Genomic DNA, 20731 nt, shown 5'->3' with positions numbered 1-20731 from the left:
CAAGAATTCGGCACTTAAGCAATCTTTTGACTAGTTTGTTTCTGATCATTCACATACTCTACAATGACAGATATTTTAAGCCTAAACCTACTTAAATATAAGTAACATTTATATTAATTCTAATTCTAATTTTTTTCTGTTTCGGTAACAAAATAGTGAAACAAAATTACATCACCATGTGTTGGTAGCAAAAGAATACAAAGAAATATAAAATGAATTTGAAAAAAATAATAAACATTAAAAAAAAAACTTAACTTAATGTGATTGCTGTTGTTGTTTGTTGGTAACTAGTATGTCAATTCTAGGGGTTAAATCAGTTACAGCAAAGCTAGCAGAAGATTATGTCGAATTCGATGTTTTGTTTTTAAAACAATCATAACTGAAAATGTAATTTTAGACAAATAAGTTGAAGAAAAAGACTGTAAAAATTTAATTGCTTTTGCATAAAGATGGAGTTATTTGTGACAGAGCTTTCGAACATGCAGGTTGAAAAAAAAATGATCGAGATTCACATCCATCCACTCTCACACTGTTGGCAAATGAGCACAAGCGATCTATCAAGACCTTGTAGAGCCAAAGAAAAGTGCTGAATAGCTAAAAAATGGAATTATAGAAATTTCACATGGAAAACTTCTCCTTCATAAAGAATTTCTTTTAGAAACGTCTGTATTTAAGCGACTAGCATTGACGATTTGTAAATATAAGAATCAAGCCCACTAAAACTAAAATACAATGTCCAAATAATTTTGCTAATATTGTTTTACTGAAATTCATCCAGTAATTCCCAGTAAACATCCAGTGAAATTCATCCAGTAAACTCCCAAAAGTATAAGTACTGTCACGTTTACAGTTTGCGATAGAAGTCATGTAGCTAACTAGTACCTTTAGTTCAAGTAAGCAAATACCATAATAATAATGAACTGATAAACACGAACTGAAATAAAATAAATAAATATTTACCTGATTTAAATGTAAACATTTTGCAACGAGCTTTAATTGCTTATACTTTTCAATTAAGTATCGCTTTAAGATTTTCCTGAAACTGAAAAGCAAGAATTTCATTTTGAAAATCGTATTACGTCACCTTTAACAATCAACAACAACGAGTTGCTAGTAAAGTTTTTAATTATCGCTTTACATAAGTTGATAAGATTAAACTTTCTATGGATTTCCGGCTGAGCTAATTTAAATATCAGATAATGGTTTGATATGAAATTTTAAATACAAAAAGGGTTACCATTCGTCAAACTTTCTTGAAAAAACAATACAAAAAGAAAGAAAAAACACTTACCCTTAATTTTGTTCACACGAAATGGAAAAGAATATTTTGCAATTGGTGTGATCAAAACGAGTTCAAACTTTTGATCTTGATAAAATAAAAGTGTTATTTCAAGGCTCACATTACATAAGATCGTAAAACTGATTTAGTTATAAGTCTGTGAAGGACAAACAATCAATTCTAAAACAGCGATTCAAATGCTGAATTTATACTAAAAAATAAAATAAAAATGTTTATATATGTATTTTTTTATAAAAAAAAGCGTTTATGTTTTAATCTAGCATTAAAAATTCCTATCTTTCCTCTATCCTTGAAAAATATCGAAATAATTTTTTTAAATAACTCAGTAAAAGCTAAAAAAAATTAAATGATTTAATTTAATGCTTTGATATTTATGTTGCCAAACACATAAATTTTTTTAAAAACATTATTTGGACGGTGACCATTATTCTAATATAAAAGCTTTTACCTTCACAGTAAAGTTCTTAAAAAAGTAGTATGTTTGACATTTTATTTCCTACGAGCTTTTCGACCGATTTCCTTCAAATATTGTATTTTGACATTTGAAATTACATTCTTTGAAAACAATGTGAAAATTTGCATAAAACGTTTTGAATGCAATTCAAAATTTTTTAACTATTTGAAATAAAATAAAAAAATAATTAATTGTAAAAATTTTTGAATTGAATTTTCTTTGTATTACCGAGTTTTACAATTGTGTGCCAAAAGTATTCTATTTGCTTAAATAACTCAAAATACGACGAATTGCGCAATGAGTCCAAAATTTCGACAGCTGTCATGACCTAATTATTGAGACCCTATCTCTCAAATTGCGACAAACCCCCCATCCTATTTTTAGGGTCAGTAATGCGGAAAAAAAAATTTATTCAGAGAAAGAACCTTTTATAGTGTCATGTTTCGTAACTTAAAATAATTAATTTATAATAATTAATTGCACTAATTAATTTGCATATTTGAGGTCACCTATCGAGATATGGAAAAATACGCAAAAAATAAAATTAACGTTAAAGGATCCAAACTTTCGATAGCTCTCATGATCAAGCAATTGGGGCTATGTTTCTCAAATTGCGGCTCTCACCCATATTTTAAGAGTCAGCAATTCAACCCTGTCGGAAAAAAAGTCAGGTTTTTTCAGATAAAGTACGTTTTAGTGTCTGATTTTGTAACTTAATATAGTCTGCACTAATTATTTAGCATATTTAAAGTGGGGCTCCAAAACCATTAAAATTGAGTCTTAGTACGTGAAAAATCCGATCATTAGATGAAAAGTTTTTCATGGTATACCGCGTTTACCCCACAGTACATGTCTAATTGATGCCCTAACAGTAAATTGAAACAAAGGATCCCTCATAGGCATCTGCATACGTAGGGGGAAACTAAATATGGCTTAATTACGTTACAAAGAACAATTTAAAATTTTATTTCCCAACTTTGTAATTTGAAATCAATATTTTTTAGACCATCATAAACCCGCATCATTTGAGCTATTGTTATTATACTAAAATTTTATTTAATCACTATGCAAGTCATTCTATCGTAGGGAGAGGGTTGTGGGTAGAATAAAAAATTATCAAAAAAAATTTTTGATCTACAATTATCAAATTATTTGAAGTTATATAAGCTTCTTTTTTCTTTTACTCAAGTTTACTTATTTTTATTTTATTGCAGTTCCGATAGTTTATCTCTGTATTTCCCCCAAAACAGTTCAAATTAATTTATTTGAACATTTACTTTTTCTAAGTTAAAAATTTATTTATAATGTACGAAAGCATGAACTTTTAAATTATTTATTAATAAAACTTATTCATCGAACTGCTTTGAGCAATTTAAAATATATTCATACTAAATTCTTTACGAAGCATGAAATCACTACCCTGGTACCCAACTACCTAAAAGGAACTATATTAGAATAAAACAGAATAATATGATATGAGAATAAAATAAAATTTCAGTTTAAAGATAGTAAGCTAAAGCATCTTTTTTTCATAAAAAGTTAAGATTATAAATTCAAAGTTAGTAATATGTTCATCAAACTCTCGGAACTAAATTTCCGCCTGACTAAAAAGTACCGAAACGTCTTACCAGCGCGTTCCAACTCAACTATACCCTTGGTGTGATTGGGCACATCAACAGATTCAGTACCTTTAAAGTAATAAAACTTTGTTTCTCTTATTCTATCAATTAATTAGATGATAATTTGGACTTGTTTCTTTAGTTGTCGAAAAAGGACATGTTAATTTCCTTAATTGTAATAACATTTTACCCCATTTGTTTCTTTGTATTATAGTTTTTAAAGTGATTGATTATATATATTTTTTTCAAATGCCCATGTGGAGAATGACCTAAATCATACAGACATCTGAAGGGCAGATTTGTTGACCACTCTTTCTGGGGCACCATATTAGGTAAGCCAACGTTGCTCTCACAGTAAGGACAGATAGTGCTGAGAATAAAAGAATATCCATGTCTTGCTCGAACCCAGAACTTTTCTGATGTAAGGCCAGTCTCCTGATCTCTACACAGCCCGCGGTCAGCATTAGTTTATTGATAATATCAAGCAATGCTGACCAGCATTAGTTAGTGCAGTAAATTAATTAATGTTGATTAACTGCACTCACTTTATTATTTGGACGGTGAAAAAAAAAACATTTAAATAAATTTTAAAAAATTACTGTGAAAGACGTTTTTGCGCTAAGGGTGATACTGAAAACGACTCCTTTTAAACACAATTTTGAAAGAAAAAATATCTGATTCTTTAAAAAAAAAATAACTTGAATTGTTTCGCAGATGTAGTCATAACGCTGTAGAAAATTCATTAATTTTTTATTTTATACTAGGGGGCTATGCCCCCTGTTCGCTGTCGCTCACCAACCCCGATTATTGCTTCGCAATAATTGTCTTTTCTTGGCAGAAAACAGTTTTTCTACTAAAGTTAAAATTATTCACTTAACATATATGTACTAAAAGGAATTCTGTTTGCTTACTCTTGTGCCTCTACTTCCCACGTCCAAATATTACTATCTATTAGTATTATAAACATTTAGATCTCTTGGTGAACGGAAGTGATTTTTCGAAGTAATCATTCTTTAAAATAACATTTATATTTTTGCAACCTTATATTGTTCAAACAAATTTGATGAGTCACAACCATATTCTGGTTAATAATAGCAGTGCTGGAAAATAAGTTTAAATTAGGGATACAAAAATATTTAAAGGAAAACAATACCTTTACTACTGCTGTTAATTTTATGCTGATGACAACCAAAATAATACGGAAATGAATGAGGGAAAACTGGATCCTACCACGTGATTTTCTGGCCAATAAAAATGCACCGACAACAATGGAAAACTGCGACACCATCATTAGAATTTTATATATAGTAAGAAATTCTTTTTTCTATAACAACCCAAACTGCTCGCTTAGGGAGCACGAGAACAACATAATTAACAATTAACGTATTCAATGCTAGAAAGAAAGCCGGTAGTTTAGTTAATGAGAATTTCACCTTAATTTTTCTAGAATAAATATTTATAGCGGGTAATGCTTTTAATGACTATAATCTTATATGACGTGCAAATAAATAAGCATAAACATTAAAATTTATTTTTTTTTGATACAACAGTGGCAAACAAACAGTTTTAAAAGACTCTGCAAAACTAATTATTTTTGCTGTTTCATGTTTGATAAAAATTGCTGTCGTATTTTGCATTCAATATGTCGCCATTTTGTTATAAATTGTTTAACGGCAGTTAATACAGCAATTTTTCATTTTTTAAAATAATTTGTAAGTTTATAAAAAATTTTATGCATTTATAAACTCATTCACTGATCCGACTATTCATTAAAATGCCCTTTATTGACTTGCCCGTAAACAAATTCACAGTTATATATTGCTGACTCTTTGTAAAAAAAAAACTATTCACTGATCCATTGATTGGTTTGCTTACATTCCTCATTCTTACTTTATTATATCTAAAATCGTTCATTATAACAATTCTCATTGTGAAGCGAACTTGTTATAAAATTTTTATGAAGATTCAGTTCTATAAAAATGAAAAATAAAACTTGTAACAGACTCCCCCCCCCCCGAGGGGTAAAAACGAACAAGAACTGTTTGCTTTTTTTTATTTTTAGATTAGTATAAGCAGTGCTTACGTTGACGTTGTACTCGTATAGTTAGATGTTATGTACGTGACTTTTTGTATTAATTCTTGTTACATTCAATTTATTGTATTACTAAATAAGTATCTTTAATGATCCGTTTTAATTATAAACACACCAAAATCCTTATTTATATACTATCTGAAAAATAACCGTTTAAAATAAAATAAAAATGACCTTGTGAACAAAAGAACGTACGGTCGTTATAGTCATAAAAAATATTAAATGATTACACCTGGAAACAATATTTTTTTTTTGTGTGCATAAGAATTTTTTTAAGGGATCTTGAATATTTTCACATCGCTGATTTCAAATCAGTTTCTTTGCTCCAAGCCACAGTTTTTTTCCAAATGACATTTTTAGTCTATTTTTGTCAAAATGTACAAAATTGAAAACGTGATACATAAATGTGGCAACCAACTTCTGGGGGAGTGGAGAGCATAGGAACCCGTGCCCGGAAATACTTTATACTGCGCTAAGGGAATGTCTCTATTACGAACTGTTCGTGTGCTTGAAAACAGGTCATAATAGGGAAATGAAACAACGTTTACAGGCATGCGTTCCTATGCAGTATTTAAATTCGAAAAGTTAGAAATCGTTCTTTCACAAAGTTGGAAGAACAAAAATAGAAAAGTCCTTAAATTTTTAATTAAGTTTCCATTTTAAAGATTGCAAATTCGCAGGAGCATACGATTGATCACCGTAGAAGGAATGAACTAGTATCTTTGCAATCTGATAGTTAACTTATTTCTGCAGAATACATTGTTTGACGAAACCTTTGACTTATATTTTTAAACTAATTTTTTTAATGTTTATAACACTCTTGTTTTAATGCAATGGAATTTTTAACAAAACGATGTGGATGTTAAGAAAGCATAAGTATTCTAAAAAATAAAATATTTGTAAATGACACCGAATTAAAGCAAATCATTCTAAATACTTTATTTTATAGATTTATAAAAATTATCGTAGCATTAAATAAAAACAATACAAACAATGGTTTGAGTAAATGAATAAAATAATACAAAATCATACAGATATCATGAAATTAAATACAGCCCCTGGCCGAAATATTCGACGCGCTATAAGATTCCATAACATTCTATGTAAAATCTTAATCATCAGGTGATTCTATACAGCTTTATTATTTTACCGCGACTGAAAATGGTTTGCACTTGTTTACTTTCGTGTATCTATTGGTTAACTTGGTAATGAAATACCTTAAAAATAAATAAAAATCTGAAGTATATAAAAAATCTCCTGAATAAAAGCCAATTACATGTATGTTTGAATATAAAAGTATTGCATATAAACTCGCGCAAAACATGTATTTATTAAAAAATCACATTGAGTCTAATATTTGATCTAATTATTATAATTTATTAATATAATACCTGATATAATATATATTCTATATTTATGTAATATATCGTCTAATTTATATTATATATCGTCGAATGTAAACAATTGATACACAAACATAAATAAGTGGAAACCGTTTACAGTCGCGTAAAAACATTAAAGCTGTATAGTATCACTTGGTAATTAAGATTTTACATAGAATCTTATAGTTTGTCTAATAATATGGCCATGAACTGTAATTAAAAAAAAAATGTTTGCTTACTATTTGTGTATTGGTTTAGTACATGAACAATTTCTCCATCACTTTAAAAAGAAAACTGTGTGTCTCTTTCTCTTTTCAATAAAATGTTTGAAATATTTTCATTAAATTACTATTATTAGGGGGGAAACCTGCTTTCCAAGAAAATGGTCTGACTTTGGAAAAAATCAGTACACCGTTTTAGAGTTCATGTCTAAGTCTCTAATCATTAGCACCTGGAAAAAATAGTATGTTCGAATATTTTTATTATATGTTCTGCAGTTTCAAAATCATTCTCATGTCTCTACTTTTTTTGCCACGTTGGGAAAATCTGTGCAACAAAGGCATTGCAACAGCGCACAGCATGCACAAAGCTATTAACAAGATGTAAATTCCATCATATGATCCACGAGTTTCTCTGAAAAATCCTGAAAAACAATTACGTATTATTTATATGACTTCGTTATTCAACATGAGGACAGTGATAAGTATTTTAATACTATTATACAATGTTTACAGAAAGTTTTGAAACAAATGAAGATTATTATATTTGTATTTTCACATAAATTACATTTGTATTATTAGTTTCAACCAAAAGAATTTATTGGATGCCTGCAAGTGATGTCATCGTAAGTTAATCGTGGCGTTCGTTGATTAATAAGCCAGTCTGGTGCGATATGCATGCGTGACTTCACTTACAGGTATCCATTTACATTTGATTTAAATTACATGGTTGGACATTTCACTTTTTCTAGAGTTGCATGTACCCAAGTGATAACATATGTTTACCTGATAATTATTTAAAATTTCCATTAAGTTTTATAATAATACGTGCTGTTGAAATATTGTTAGTAAAAAACTATTTGTATGTATTTCAACAGCTGGCTTTTAAACTCTTTAAATGTAAGTTTGGGCGTACTATAATTTTGTTTTATGCAGTCAGCATATAACAGGGGTGGCCAACCTGCGGCTCTTTGAAGGATTATTTGTGGCTTCCGATAAATGAACCCGAGTTCCCTTTTCATTTTTGTGCTTTATATTTTTAAAAAATTATTATCGTTCCTTTACGAATGGACAGATCTTCCGCAATTGGCAGTTTTCATACGTTTTGTTTCACCTGACTTCGTTGTTAAAGAAGAATTATTAGATTTAGTAGCACTGCAAAAGTCAACCCGTAGTGTCGATATTAAAAATGCATTAGATTCCATAATGAAAACATTGGATGCGCCTTTTAATAAACTTGTAAGCACTAAAACTAATGGAGCTAAGGTAATGCTGGGTAAAAAAATCGGTCTTATTTTGATTTTAAAAGATGATTCTCAAATTCCTCAATTCAAACCGAGTTACTGCATAATTCACCGAGAACATCTCGTTACAAATTATTTAAAACTAGGAAGCTTCGCCCCCTACTCGCTGGCGCTCGCCAACCCCCGAAACTGCTTTCGCAGTTCATTTCGGATTGCTTCGCAATCCAATGCTCACTCATTGGATACGTTCTTAACATCTAGCATATGTATACTTTTTTGAATACTGAAGTTCCGAAAACTTTTCACAGTAGAAAATTCTAAACCTGTACATTTCAATATTAATTTGAAATTGCAATTGTTAATTTGGGCATTTGGCGATACAACACTTATAGAATAGAAGGATTTGTTACATCAAGCGCTCAGGTATCATAATTTTGATCTAGTTGCGCTTCTATGTCATTTTGATTTATGTTGCTAAGTTAACTTTCAAAAAATTCTATGGCTGGCAACAGCATTTTTATTTTTTAAGTTGTTTATTTTTATTTCTTTTAGAATTCGTTCTTTTTTTAGCGAAAGGTTTTTTAACCTAACAGAATTCTTTGCCGACTGTTTTCTCTATAAATGAAGTAAATAAAGTAAATATTTAAGTGTTGTGAAAAGAATCTTATTTAGTTGTACAAAGTACTTCAGAAAAGCGCTTTCGACAAAATACTAAAATAGAGATCTACTACTCACTTCTGCCTAGCTTAATAGTATGAGATTGCCGCAGCTGAATTGAACAACCTGATAATGCTCACTCTGGTTATTGTTTCTGTTTTTAAAAGCGCTATATGTTGAGCCACCTCATCTACATTTGCCATGTGACATTTTTAGCAGCAATCATTGGTCGATTTTCTAACGTTGCCATTCGGGGAGTTGTAATGAGGCTTTTTTTGGTGCCGTGTAAGAGAAATATATATATAGATATCCTGATGTTATAAAAACAGTGTTACACATTGTAAATTACATTCGCCGTAATTCAAAAAATCATCGACAATTCAAAATTTTCCTTAAGGAATTAAAGGACGAAGAACTTCCAAACGACATTAATTTCTTTTGCATTGTTAGATGGTTATCTAGCTCCAACGTATTAAATTGTTTTGTAGATTTGCTTGATCCGATAACTGCATTTCTAAAAGAAAAAGAAATAACCTATTCAGAATTAGACGATGACGAGTGGTTACCGGACATTGTTTTTAACTGATGTCTTGGAACATTTGCAAACACTGAATTTACAATTGCAGGGGAAAGATAAAATAATATCTCACATTGTATATTTAGTTTATATTGTATAGTCGAATTATTTCCATATTCGGAGCAACATACTTATGTGAATCATTTTATTTCAAATTTTATTCGTGAAATCCAAACACCGATCAGTAATAACTAACGAGCATTTAAAAGAATTACTGAGAAGTGCTGTCACCAATTATTCTCCAAATTTTAAAGAGTTATCGAAAGGAAGTAAAACAAATGAGTTTAATTTTTAATATTTAAATTCAATGCACATATTTTGTACTGTTATTTATATGTTTTTAACAAATATAATTTCTGTATTTTTTTCATACCTTTTAAATACGTATTTAATTGCGGCTCTCTAAAAATTTTAAATTTTGAAAAATGGCTCGACTATCAAGGAGCTTGGCCACCCCTATCGCATAACATTAATGGTTAATTTTTACTATTAGATTAAAGTGTTCTTCACCTTACTCTTCTTGACTAGCAATGTAGTTAAGGTGACATCCTTATGATATTACGACACAGGTAATACACATATTCTACTTAAAATAAAAGAAGGACATTTCTTTTTTTCCTCACTGTCCCGGATTCCGTGTAAAATTTTTGAATTAATTTTTTTCGTTGTTTATTTTTTTGTTAAGAGTTTCTTTGAAAATATATAGATACTAGATTGGATAGAATAGGACTTGACATCTGTTAGAACTAAAAAAATTATTTTTTGAATTAAAAGCAGTAAACGTATATGGCTAGTAATTTCGAATAGTTTTTTGAATAATTCTGAAATACCTTTCTGAAAATGGCTTTACGAAAAAAATCGTATAAGTTTAATATTAAAAAAAGAAAAACAAGAATATTGTCTTTGCTATTTCTCTATTATTTTAATTTTTTTGATCGAGGATTTTTTTTAGATAGATAAATTTAATTATTGCTATATGGAAAGCAACATATGTCTATTTTACCTATTAATGGAGCAGATGTGAAGATTAGAGGTCCACTTAATACATATCTTGAAGCTATAGCCATCGACTGCATCTCCTCGGGAACGCAACTAAATACCATGCCTGGAAATATAGCAGTCAAGGCACCACACGATATAGCAAAAGTCAATGCTCCCAACATCATCACCCAAAAGTCTGCAGACCACAAAATACAACTACATGTAAGACCCATAAGACTAAAACATATCACTGAGTAATTAGATAATGTTAAATACCCTAAGTCTGTCACCCAACCGAAGCTGACACGGCCAATGATTTCACAAAATGGATGCATCATTAAAAAATAGACTTCATTATATCTTGGTATTCCTTTGTCTCGTGAGTAATCAATCATTGTCGTCGTCACTAGAACTGTCACATAATTATGTATACCAGTGCAAAACATTATAATTAAAAAGGGGAGGTTCAAAAACACTTTAAGAAATGCAAATTTACTTTTTTTGTGTGGTTTTGGATTGTGTGACCTGTTTGAAATCGCTGACACTTCTGGATTATTCTCTATCGGTGCAACCACGCAAGTTGTAATCATTTGTTTATATTGTGTCATATCAGGTAGTTTTGAATCATTTTCTAAATCGGAATGTAGGTACGAAACCGTCTTCATTTCTGGAAGAAGGCTTGTTTTGACAGCATCGTCGCTATCAGAATCACCACTGCAATCTTGAGGGTGTAGAAGAGCTTCATTTATTTCCAATATATTTGATATTTCAGCACCATGATTTAATGCATTAGTCTCGCGAATCTCATTGCCTACATGGCTGATACTTGGGCAACTTTTTTCTAAAGCTGATTGATTGTACACGTGAGACTGTAGGGAGAGTTTAGAGGTATCTGAACTATAATTATCTTTAATACCATCGTGTTGTTCTTTACTTAGATCATAATCATTGAATCTTCTAGACGGCTCTGATATCTTAGTAACAAAATCTGGAAGAGGTTTCTGATTGTTTATAGAAAGCTGCTCTGATATATTATCATCTTCTGAATCAGGGAGAAGTTTATAATTGTTTATAGGAATCCGCTCTGATGTATTAATATGCTCTGCTGAATCAGGAAGAGATTTCTGATTGTTTACTCTCATCTCTGTCAGTTTGTTAGCTGAGTCAGAAAGAGTTGTTTGATTGTTTATAGATATTTTCTCCGAAGTACTATTATTCGAGTCAAGGGGAGATTTTTGATTTTTTGCACTTAACTTCTCTTGATGGACAAGCTCGTTATTCCTTTTCATAGTTTCAATGATTTTATCTTGTGCTAAACCTGCTTTTTGGATGAGCATGCTGATTGGCACCGCATGAAGCATAAGTGCTGATACAATTAAAAACGTTCCAGGTAAACCATATTTGTCCAGAAGGAATACAGCAAGGGGTGGAACAAGAATACTCCCAAACACGATCCAGCTTGAGAGATTCCATTTGCTGAGTTAATATTTTTGTTGAAATATTTCTTTACTATGGTTGGAAGAAATGTAATACTTCCTGTCAGACCTATACCTGTAACGAAATACAAACTATGTAACCTTAATAATAAGCATATCTGTGTTTCAATTAATTATTTTAGAAAGGAACTTAATTTTAATAACTCAATAAGTTGTAACAAAATTTTTTATTGAAGCAGATAAGGTATTAAATTCTAAAATAAATTAGAAGCAAAAATGTTGATAAAATTTTTTTTATTGGTTTCTCGATACTTCTTAAATGGAATTTATTCTCACTCAACATTGGCGTTCAAATATCTTTGACGTTTTGGAATAATCTTTATTGAATTGGGATTTTTCACCATCTAAACTGTCCCCTGTGTAATTTGGCAGAGCCTATGAATAGAGACCACCTCCACTGTTGCTCATCACTCCCTGGCGACTCTGAGACGGCACTTTATTGGCTAGCAAGAGAACTTTTAATGATAACTGAACTTTTAACGATGGCAATGACTTCGGTCAATTTCTTTTATGCCAACTGTTCTTTGTTGTTTTAATTATTTCTTTGCATTGCCTTGCCATTGGAAATGAATAAAAAAAACATTGACGTTTAAAAAAATGATCAGAACACGTTCTTTATTGTCGTACAATATTATTAAATAAAAAAAATTCAAAGGAATTGGAGGCACTTAGAAAAAATGAATTAAGATAATGAGAACAGAATGCCCCCTATGTTGCTTAATTAAAGTGAATTGAAAGTGTACAAAATACTTCAGAATTAAGCAAATGTTTGTCTCCATTTCCCCTTGAAACTATAAAATTCCCCTATGTTTTAGAACCCCTACTCTATATAGTGGCAATTTGAGTAACTTGAATGCTAAAATCATTAAATAAAATTTAAAAATAAATAGTGCTAATAATAATAATAATAATAGAAACATGATATAACTCTAAACCGGCCCTTGAAGATATTTCTTCATCTGAATCTGTTAATGTTTTCAAATGTTGCTAGTTACAAAGTACTCTAAACGAAAAAGAAAATGCCATGTATTTGGTACCATCACAATATGTTCTTCAGGAAAATGAACTTACTTTACCAAAACTTCTCTGTTCTTCAGACCAACTACTTCTCTTATCTGGGTGTTATTTTTGACTGACGTGGAAAAAACACTTTGGAGACATTTTGGAATCTAAGAGGCTTTCTTTAATGAAAATAATTTCTGGCTCTAAGTGGGGATTCTGCAGAACAACCGTGAACTTAACTTTTAATTCCTACATTTTGCCACTACTCACTTACTGTTCCGAACATCTGGTGTCACCAAGTAAAAAGGATATTGATTCTCTAGAAACATTCCAAAACCAAGCTCTTCTGCTCATTACAGAGCTGTTAAAACAATTCCGATTGATGCGCTTCTGATATTCATCCAACATTTGAACATTAAATCAGGTATGAAAGATAATGCACTACTTTTATGGGAAAAGTTTGTAAGACTACTAGACTGTCTTCCCTTTTGGAATAATCCTTTGTTATCATCTACTTGGAATCTTAAAATGTAAAATGATTTCCTTCTGAGAGTTATCGAAACAAAAGAACAAATAGGATTGAACTGGAAAAAGGATAATCTCATCAAGTCACAATGTCAGAGTGAAGGAAGAAAGAATGTGGTTAGAACAAACCTGTCAAATGAGGTTAAGAAAGAAATTAATAACTTAATAATAAAAGCTGCATATTTAAAGACTATCCATGAACTGCACCCAAATAATGAATGGCTGCATGCACGTGTTTGCAGATGGCTCCATGGCGAATGACTGCGTTAACGCTGGCTCTGGGTTCTCCTATAGGCTACTCTTATTTTACACTCATGTCGGAAGATATAAAAAGCAGCTTATGATGCGGAGATCTCGGCAATTCAAATCGCCTTGTCATAGTTACAATGTCAAATCAAAATTTTTCTAAGGCAGTCATACTATTAGATTCTGGGACTGCCCTCCTGACCTTTGCTTCATCTGAAGCTCCGATGTCAACTGGTATTTTAAATATTTGTTTAGCTTTGATAAAATTGTAAACCATAAAGAAGTTGCATTTAAGTAGTTTTCAACGCATTGTGGGCTACAGGGAAATGAAACACCTGATTTCCTGGTAAAGACGGCAACTAAAATTGCTCAAATAGCAAATAGACAAATTCCTTTTCATACCGTCAATCGGTTATTAAAAAAAATATATTGGGGAGAACTTTTGGTGTAATATAAGGGAGGCAAATAAAGACAAGAAATGGATAGAGGAAATCCCAAATATTCCGTAGCCTAATCAGTTCCTACTTTTCTCCTCGCTACTACCCACGATTGCCTCTCCAAGTATTTAGAGTTAATGAAAACCCTATCAAGTCCTCTCTGTCAATTCTGCAACATTCGTGAAGAAATAAACACGAACCGATTGAGCCATTGCCTTACACTGGACTCAGGACACTTGTGGGAGAAATATTGGAGAGCCCGGCTCAAAATGAAAGATTTATAAACTTACTGTAGTTTCAGTTGAGTTACTGTTATCACTGTTTCTTATTCTAATTTTATTGTTTGTTTTTCTGTCAACAGTAGTTTTCTAATCTGCCACTAGAGATATATAAGAAAAAATTCTATTTTTAAAACTCCCTCAGCGTCAAAACTTTTCAGCGTTTATTTCCCAAATGTTCACAGTCTTGTATTATTCATAACTTTCGCATATATGTCATTAAAAATTTTTAAATTTAAAAAATGTAAATGTGATTAAAAATTTGAATGACGAGTAAATAACTTATTTAATTTAGTAAAAATATTAAATTTTAAAAAAATCATTTACTCGCAATACATTTTACTCTCAGTAAAAATAAATATTTTCTTACCATATATTAAGCCTAAATATATGCACAAACTGATAATATTGTGTGCAAAGAAACATACTCCAAATCCAATGAAAGCAATGATTGTCCCATATATTGTTATGTTCTCAGGACTGAGTGTTTCACCCAAAGCTCCACAAAAAGGCCCTTTAAATAAATACGATATCAGTTTTATAATTCACTTATCAATTTAAACAAAATCTTACTTTTTAATCTTAAGAATTCAATCAAAAATAATTTGTTCACTAATAATGAGAGTTTTGCATACTAAAACATTGTTAATTAAACGAATAACGAGCAGTGCGCAAAATAAAAAAATGGAACATCTTGAATAACGTTGGATCCAATGGTCGAATATTTACAACTTAATCTTACCGACGATCTTAATCTTACAACTTAATCTTCTTTTTACCGACGATTTCGGATTCGACGGAAGTAATATAGCTATTTTAGATATAGTAACAGAGCTGCTTCGATTATTTAGCACTAAGAAGAACATGTGAAAAAAAAAAGGTATCCAAACAACAATAAAAAAATATGAAATTTAAATATTTAAAGAAAATTAATAATTCATGGGGTATTTTGCAACTTAATCCTTTTTGCTTTTAATGATTTTTTTATTAATTATTAAATTAATACTAAAACAATTAGCAGAATCTAGATGAATCATTTGTTTCTTTAAAAAAATAGTAGCAATCTCCAGCAATGTTACCTCTAAGTCTACAGCACGGACTCAAAATATCTCAAACGGAAGGCGATTCATGGGTTTACTATTGAGTCAAGGTTTAATGGTTTTTCTATCCACATAACGTGGACTTACTTACACGAGCTGCAGAGAAATTGTATTTTATATTTGAAGATTGTTTTCTGGTTGTTGGAAAAAATTAATGAAATGAAGTGTTCTTTTTCCAATTAGTCTCTACTTTTTGTTGACAGGGTAGGAGATTATTTAAAAGTATTCCTAATAAACACAAAAATTACTCTTGATGTGTATTATTTTAGCTTGTGTTGTTCAAATATATACTTTTATAGATAAAGTTTGTTTTTTATCCTGTCCGTCTAAATTGTTTACGCGTTGTGGTGATTCAGTATTTCTCATGAAAGCCACTAACACGTAGCTACATTTTAAAATTAAATGTATTTTAAAAAAGGATGTGAACTTTTTTCCTTTAAAATCTGAATTCTGGTTCTGTTGTCAGTGCACTCCAGTAATATCTTCGAATTATCATCATCATAATCATGATTCATGATAGATAGTTGCTAATGGTCTATTAATGTAGCTTTAGTGAAAATACAATCATTTTTAAGATTAAAATATTGCTTCACAGTCCAAAGATATATTATTGGAAAAATACGTTAGATACACAACATATAAACAGAATCTCATAAATTCACATAGATTAAAATTTTATATTTTCAGCTTCAACTGAAAGACTATTATTTAATTAGACATATCTCCAAGACATCTTACAATTACTCAAGACAAAATTGCAATTTAAGCTGTTTCTTTGTTTGTCCTTTAATCAACCTCATAAATCTAAGTATGCTTCAATTTTAAATTTTTAACTTTCATTGAAAAAGCATTACTACTATTTTGTACTTCCTTTCAAGATATCTTACAATGACTAAAGTCAATATTGGTATTGAAGATATTTTTTGTTTGTCTCGTAGTTAACCTCATAAATTCATGCCTGCTTTAATTTTACATTTTCATCTTTCATTGAATGAGCATTACCTTCAAGAAATCTTATGATGATTACAATTAATATTGGAATTGAAGCTCTTTCTCTGTTTGTTTCACTGTTAAAACTATTCTTAATAAACGGAAAAATTACTCTTGATGTGTATTATTTTAGCTTGTGTTGTTCAAATATATACTTTTATACATATAGTTTGTTTCTTATTTGGCATTTTAACTTTTATTGAAATATCATTTTACTAATTTATACGTACCTCCAAGACATTTTACAATGATATAAATCAGAATTGGAAGTGAAGCTGTTTCTCTGTCTGTGTCGTAGTACTCAGCAATTGACACATACATCAATCCAGCTATTCTCTATGGAGTTTGAGAAGTACAGTTGATGATGCAACTTCCAATGGTTACTATCCAGCTCGTGTAACTTTCAAAGCCTATAAATTTCATCTTTATGTTATCTATTCTGAGAATAAAAAAAAACATTTATTTTTAAATGCATTTAAAAAAGTGTATGAAAAATAACAGTAAAAATCTTTCTTTATTTAATATTAACTTTACGTATTGTGGTTAGAGCAATAGTGTATAGCTATAAGACTTCTGTTTCTCGTGCATAGGGGGTAAGTCTGAATAAGAAACCATTATTAAACATTGTTACTTTATTTTATAACCGTTGTTGAACAGCCGACCCAATTTTTTGGATTTACGACTACTAATCAAAGCTTAACACCGTCCTGTCCCAGTCAGGAGGCATCCGAGGAATACTGTAGACTTAAAATGCGCGCGCATAACTGCTCAACAAGAAAAAAGAGGATTCACATAGGTAGGTTAGAAGACAATTCATGGCAACACGTCGGAATAATGGCAAATGCAACTCCAGGGAAAAACCTGGGTGATGTAGGCTAAGCGCCACGCACAGACCATCAACCTCACCAAGATCCAAAGATTACCTCCCCCAAACCAGAATTTGTGAAACCTTAAAATTAACAAAAGTAGTCACACGAGCCGCGATGGCTCAAGGGATAGAGCGTTCGCCTTCCAGTGACGCGAGCCGGTTTCGAATCCCTGTCGATACGAATTTCGCATCCGTCTTGCACCCACGACCACAGTGCTGACGTGAAATATCCTCAGTGGTAGACGGATCATGGGTTAGAGTCCCCTCGCAGTCAGACTTACCGTGGGAGGTTCTCGTGGTCTTCCTCTCCATGTAACGCAAATGCGGGTTAGCTCCATCAAAAAGTCCTCCACGAAGCCGAATTTCTCCCAATATTCGATCCAGGAGTTCCCCTGTCCTCTGGATAGGGTTCAAAATTACAAGGCTACGGAGTTGAACATTAGTAGTCGTAAACCCAGAAATTGGGTCGGCTGTTCAACGAAGGTTATAATCTAAAAAAATATTGTTTGGTCGAAAAATATATTTATAGGTTTTATTTTTTAGTCATATATTTTTTGATCAACTCTCTTTATGGTCAAAAGTTTTTTATGTGAAATTTTAATTTAAGTTTCAAGTCAATGTTCCATAATAGAGGAAAGTAGGCAGGATTTTTTTTAATGAATTTAGAATTTAAGTAAGCAATCGCAAATTTTTTTTTGTGTTACTTTAATTTTCTTTTAAATCGAAGATAAAAATAAATTCTAAATGAATGATTTTTTCAACGCTATGTCTCGTTGTGCCATTCATTATTTTACACTATTTGGCGATTTTATTTCATAAAATTGGGTCGGCTGTTCAACGACGGTTATAAAATAAAAAGTAATTACTCAGTAAAGTAACATTAGGAGTTTGAGTGTCCAGACGTAACAGGCGAGGCATCAAACAAAGAACAATAAAAACAGAAAAGAGATTGAATAAAGCTAGCAAACATATTGTGATGATGAAAAATGCTACAATTTGCACAAAGCCAATGAAAACAAATACAATTTCAAATAGAAGAGTTACAGCCAGGCAGCCGTTAAGAAACATCTACAAACAAGGGGAAATTCAAACCATGGATCAAGTATTGAGAGAAATTTGCCTCCATGGAGGACTTCTAGATTGAACAAACCCACATTTGCGTCACATGGAGAGGAAAATAAATTAAACCTCCCACGGTTAGCCTGTGTAACTCATGATCCGTCTACCACTTAGGATATTTTACGTCAGCACTGTGGTTGGTGTAAGCCAGATGCGGAATTCGTATCCACCAGCCATTGCGGAGATTCGAAGCCGTTTCACCTCATTGGAAGGTGCACGCTCTGCTACCTGAGCCATCACGGATCTAAACCAAGTACATCATTAAGAATGATGATTTATTTCAAACGTTAGGGATAGTTTACACTAGATAATATGACTTACCATAATCCCAGCATTGTAAAGAACTGTTTCAGGTGCATTATAGAGACTCCACTCTGTTATAATGGCCTTCTGTTTTATTCCTATCTCAATCCTATTGAGTATTTCTTTGGAGAAATTATGTGAGTTATATCCGCTATTTAGATCAGTGTTTCTCAACTCGATTCATTCGAAATACCAGTAAAATATTTCAGTACTTTATCCAGTACATGTGCGGTTAGAAATTTGGACTATTGGCCTCATTTTTACAAAAACAAGAATTTGGCACTAAAGCAATCTTTTGATTAGTATGTTTCTGATCATTCACATACTCTCTGCAATGACAAATATTTTAAGCCTAAACCTACTTAAATATAAGTAACATTTATATTAATTCTAATTCTAATTTTTCTGTTTCAGTAACAAAATAGTGAAACAAAATTATATCACCGTGAGTTGGTAGCAAAAGAATACAAGAAAATATAAAATAAATATGAAAAAAATAATAAATATTAAAAAAAACTGAACAGAACATGATTGCTGTTGTTGTTTGTTGGTAACTATCATGTCAATTTTAGGGGTCAAATCAGTTACAGCAAAGCTGGCAGAAGATTATGTCGAATTTGATGTTTTGCTTTTAAGACAATCATAACTAAAAATGTAATTTTAGACAAATAAGTTGAAGAAAAAGGCTGTAAAAACTTAATTGTTTTTGCATGAAGACGGAGTTGTTTGTAACAGAGCTTTCGAACATGCAGGTTGGAAAAAAATGATCCAGATTCACATCCATCTACTCTCACACTGTTGGCAAGTGAGCACAAGCGATCGATCAAAACCTTGTAGAGTCAAAGAAAAGTACTGAATAGCTAAAAAATGGAACTATGGATATTTCACATAGAAAACTTCTCTTTCATAAAGAATTTCTTTTAGAAACGTCTGTATTTAAGCGTTTAGCATTGACGATTTGTAAATACAAGAATCAAGCCCACTAAAACTAGAATACAATGTCCAAATAATTTTGCTAATATTGTTTTACTGAAATTCATCCAGTAATTTGTAAATACAAGAATCAAGCCCACTAAAACTAGAATACAATGTCCAAATAATTTTGCTAATATTGTTTTACTGAAATTCATCCAGTAATTAAAGAATCTGTAAAAAAAAAAAATTAAACTCCAAAAAGTATAAGTTCTCTCACTTTTACAGTTTACGATAGTAGCTAACTAATACCTTTAGTTCATGTAAGCAAATACCATAATAATAATGAACTGATAAACACGAACTGAAATAAAATAAATAAATATTTGCCTGGCTTAAATGTAAACATTTTTCAACGAGCTTTAATTGTTTATACTTTTCAATTAAGTATCGCTTTAATATTTCCTTGAAACTCAAAAGCAAGAATTTTATTTTGAAAATCATATTATGTCACTTTTAACATTCAACAACAACTAAGGGCTTGTAAAGTTTTTAACTATCGCTTTACATCAGTTGATAAGATTAAACTTTCTATGGATTTTCGGCTGAGCTAATTTAAATAATAGATAATGGTTTGATATGAAATTTCAAATACAAAAATGGTTACCATTCGTCAAACTTTCTTGAAAAAACAATGTAAAAAGAAAGAAAAAGAAAACACTTACCATTGAATCTGTTCACACGATATGAAAAAGAATGTTTTGTAATTGGTGTTATTAAAACGAGTTCAAACTTGTGATCTTGATAAAATAAAAGTGTTTTTTCAAGGCTCACATTGCATTAGATCGTAAAAATGATTTAGTTGTAGGCCTGTGAAGGACAAACAATTTATTCTAAAGCGGCGATTCAAATGTTGAATTTATACTAAAAA

General features: G+C 30.9%; 2 protein-coding genes across 3 annotated transcripts in view; both read right to left on the bottom strand.

Moving 5' to 3' along the window:
* The window catches only part of LOC107448751 (uncharacterized), a 33198-nt gene extending 12645 nt beyond the window's left edge, over positions 1-20553 (bottom strand). The window contains exon 1 of one of the 2 annotated variants that reach the window (XM_087151249.1): positions 20526-20553. The gene's annotated coding sequence lies outside the window, so the exon portion shown is untranslated. Of the gene's footprint in view, positions 1-960; positions 1035-20525 lie in introns of those variants that run through there. The other variant, XM_087151248.1, reaches the window with a different exon arrangement.
* On the bottom strand, positions 6436-17724 carry LOC122272457 (uncharacterized). The gene is made up of 4 exons (XM_087151250.1): positions 16829-17724; positions 14879-15022; positions 10547-12075; positions 6436-7490 (listed from the first exon to the last, which is right to left on the bottom strand). Exons 3-4 carry the CDS (start codon positions 11883-11885, stop codon positions 7330-7332), a joined length of 1500 nt encoding a protein of 499 aa, XP_087007376.1. The 5' UTR covers positions 11886-12075; positions 14879-15022; positions 16829-17724; the 3' UTR covers positions 6436-7329.
* Positions 20554-20731: the final 178 nt, after the last annotated feature.

This window comes from Parasteatoda tepidariorum, chromosome 9 (assembly GCF_982258835.1).
Source record: "Parasteatoda tepidariorum strain Cologne lab strain chromosome 9, Ptep-v5.0, whole genome shotgun sequence".
Taxonomy (NCBI): Eukaryota; Metazoa; Arthropoda; class Arachnida; order Araneae; family Theridiidae; genus Parasteatoda; species Parasteatoda tepidariorum.
Note: the sequence above shows the minus strand (reverse complement) of the source record. Positions and strands in the feature narration are given on the sequence as shown.

What these genes read in the sequence shown, in the direction of transcription:
- LOC122272457 (XM_087151250.1), bottom strand. Translation starts at nt 11,885, where the DNA reads ATGCTTCATGCGGTGCCAATCAGCATGCTCATCCAAAAAGCAGGTTTA. An exon ending in CACATCTGCTCCATTAATAG is followed by an intron (nt 7,491 to 10,546) that starts GTAAAATAGACA and finishes ATTGTTTTTCAG; the next exon opens with GATTTTTCAGAGAAACTCGT.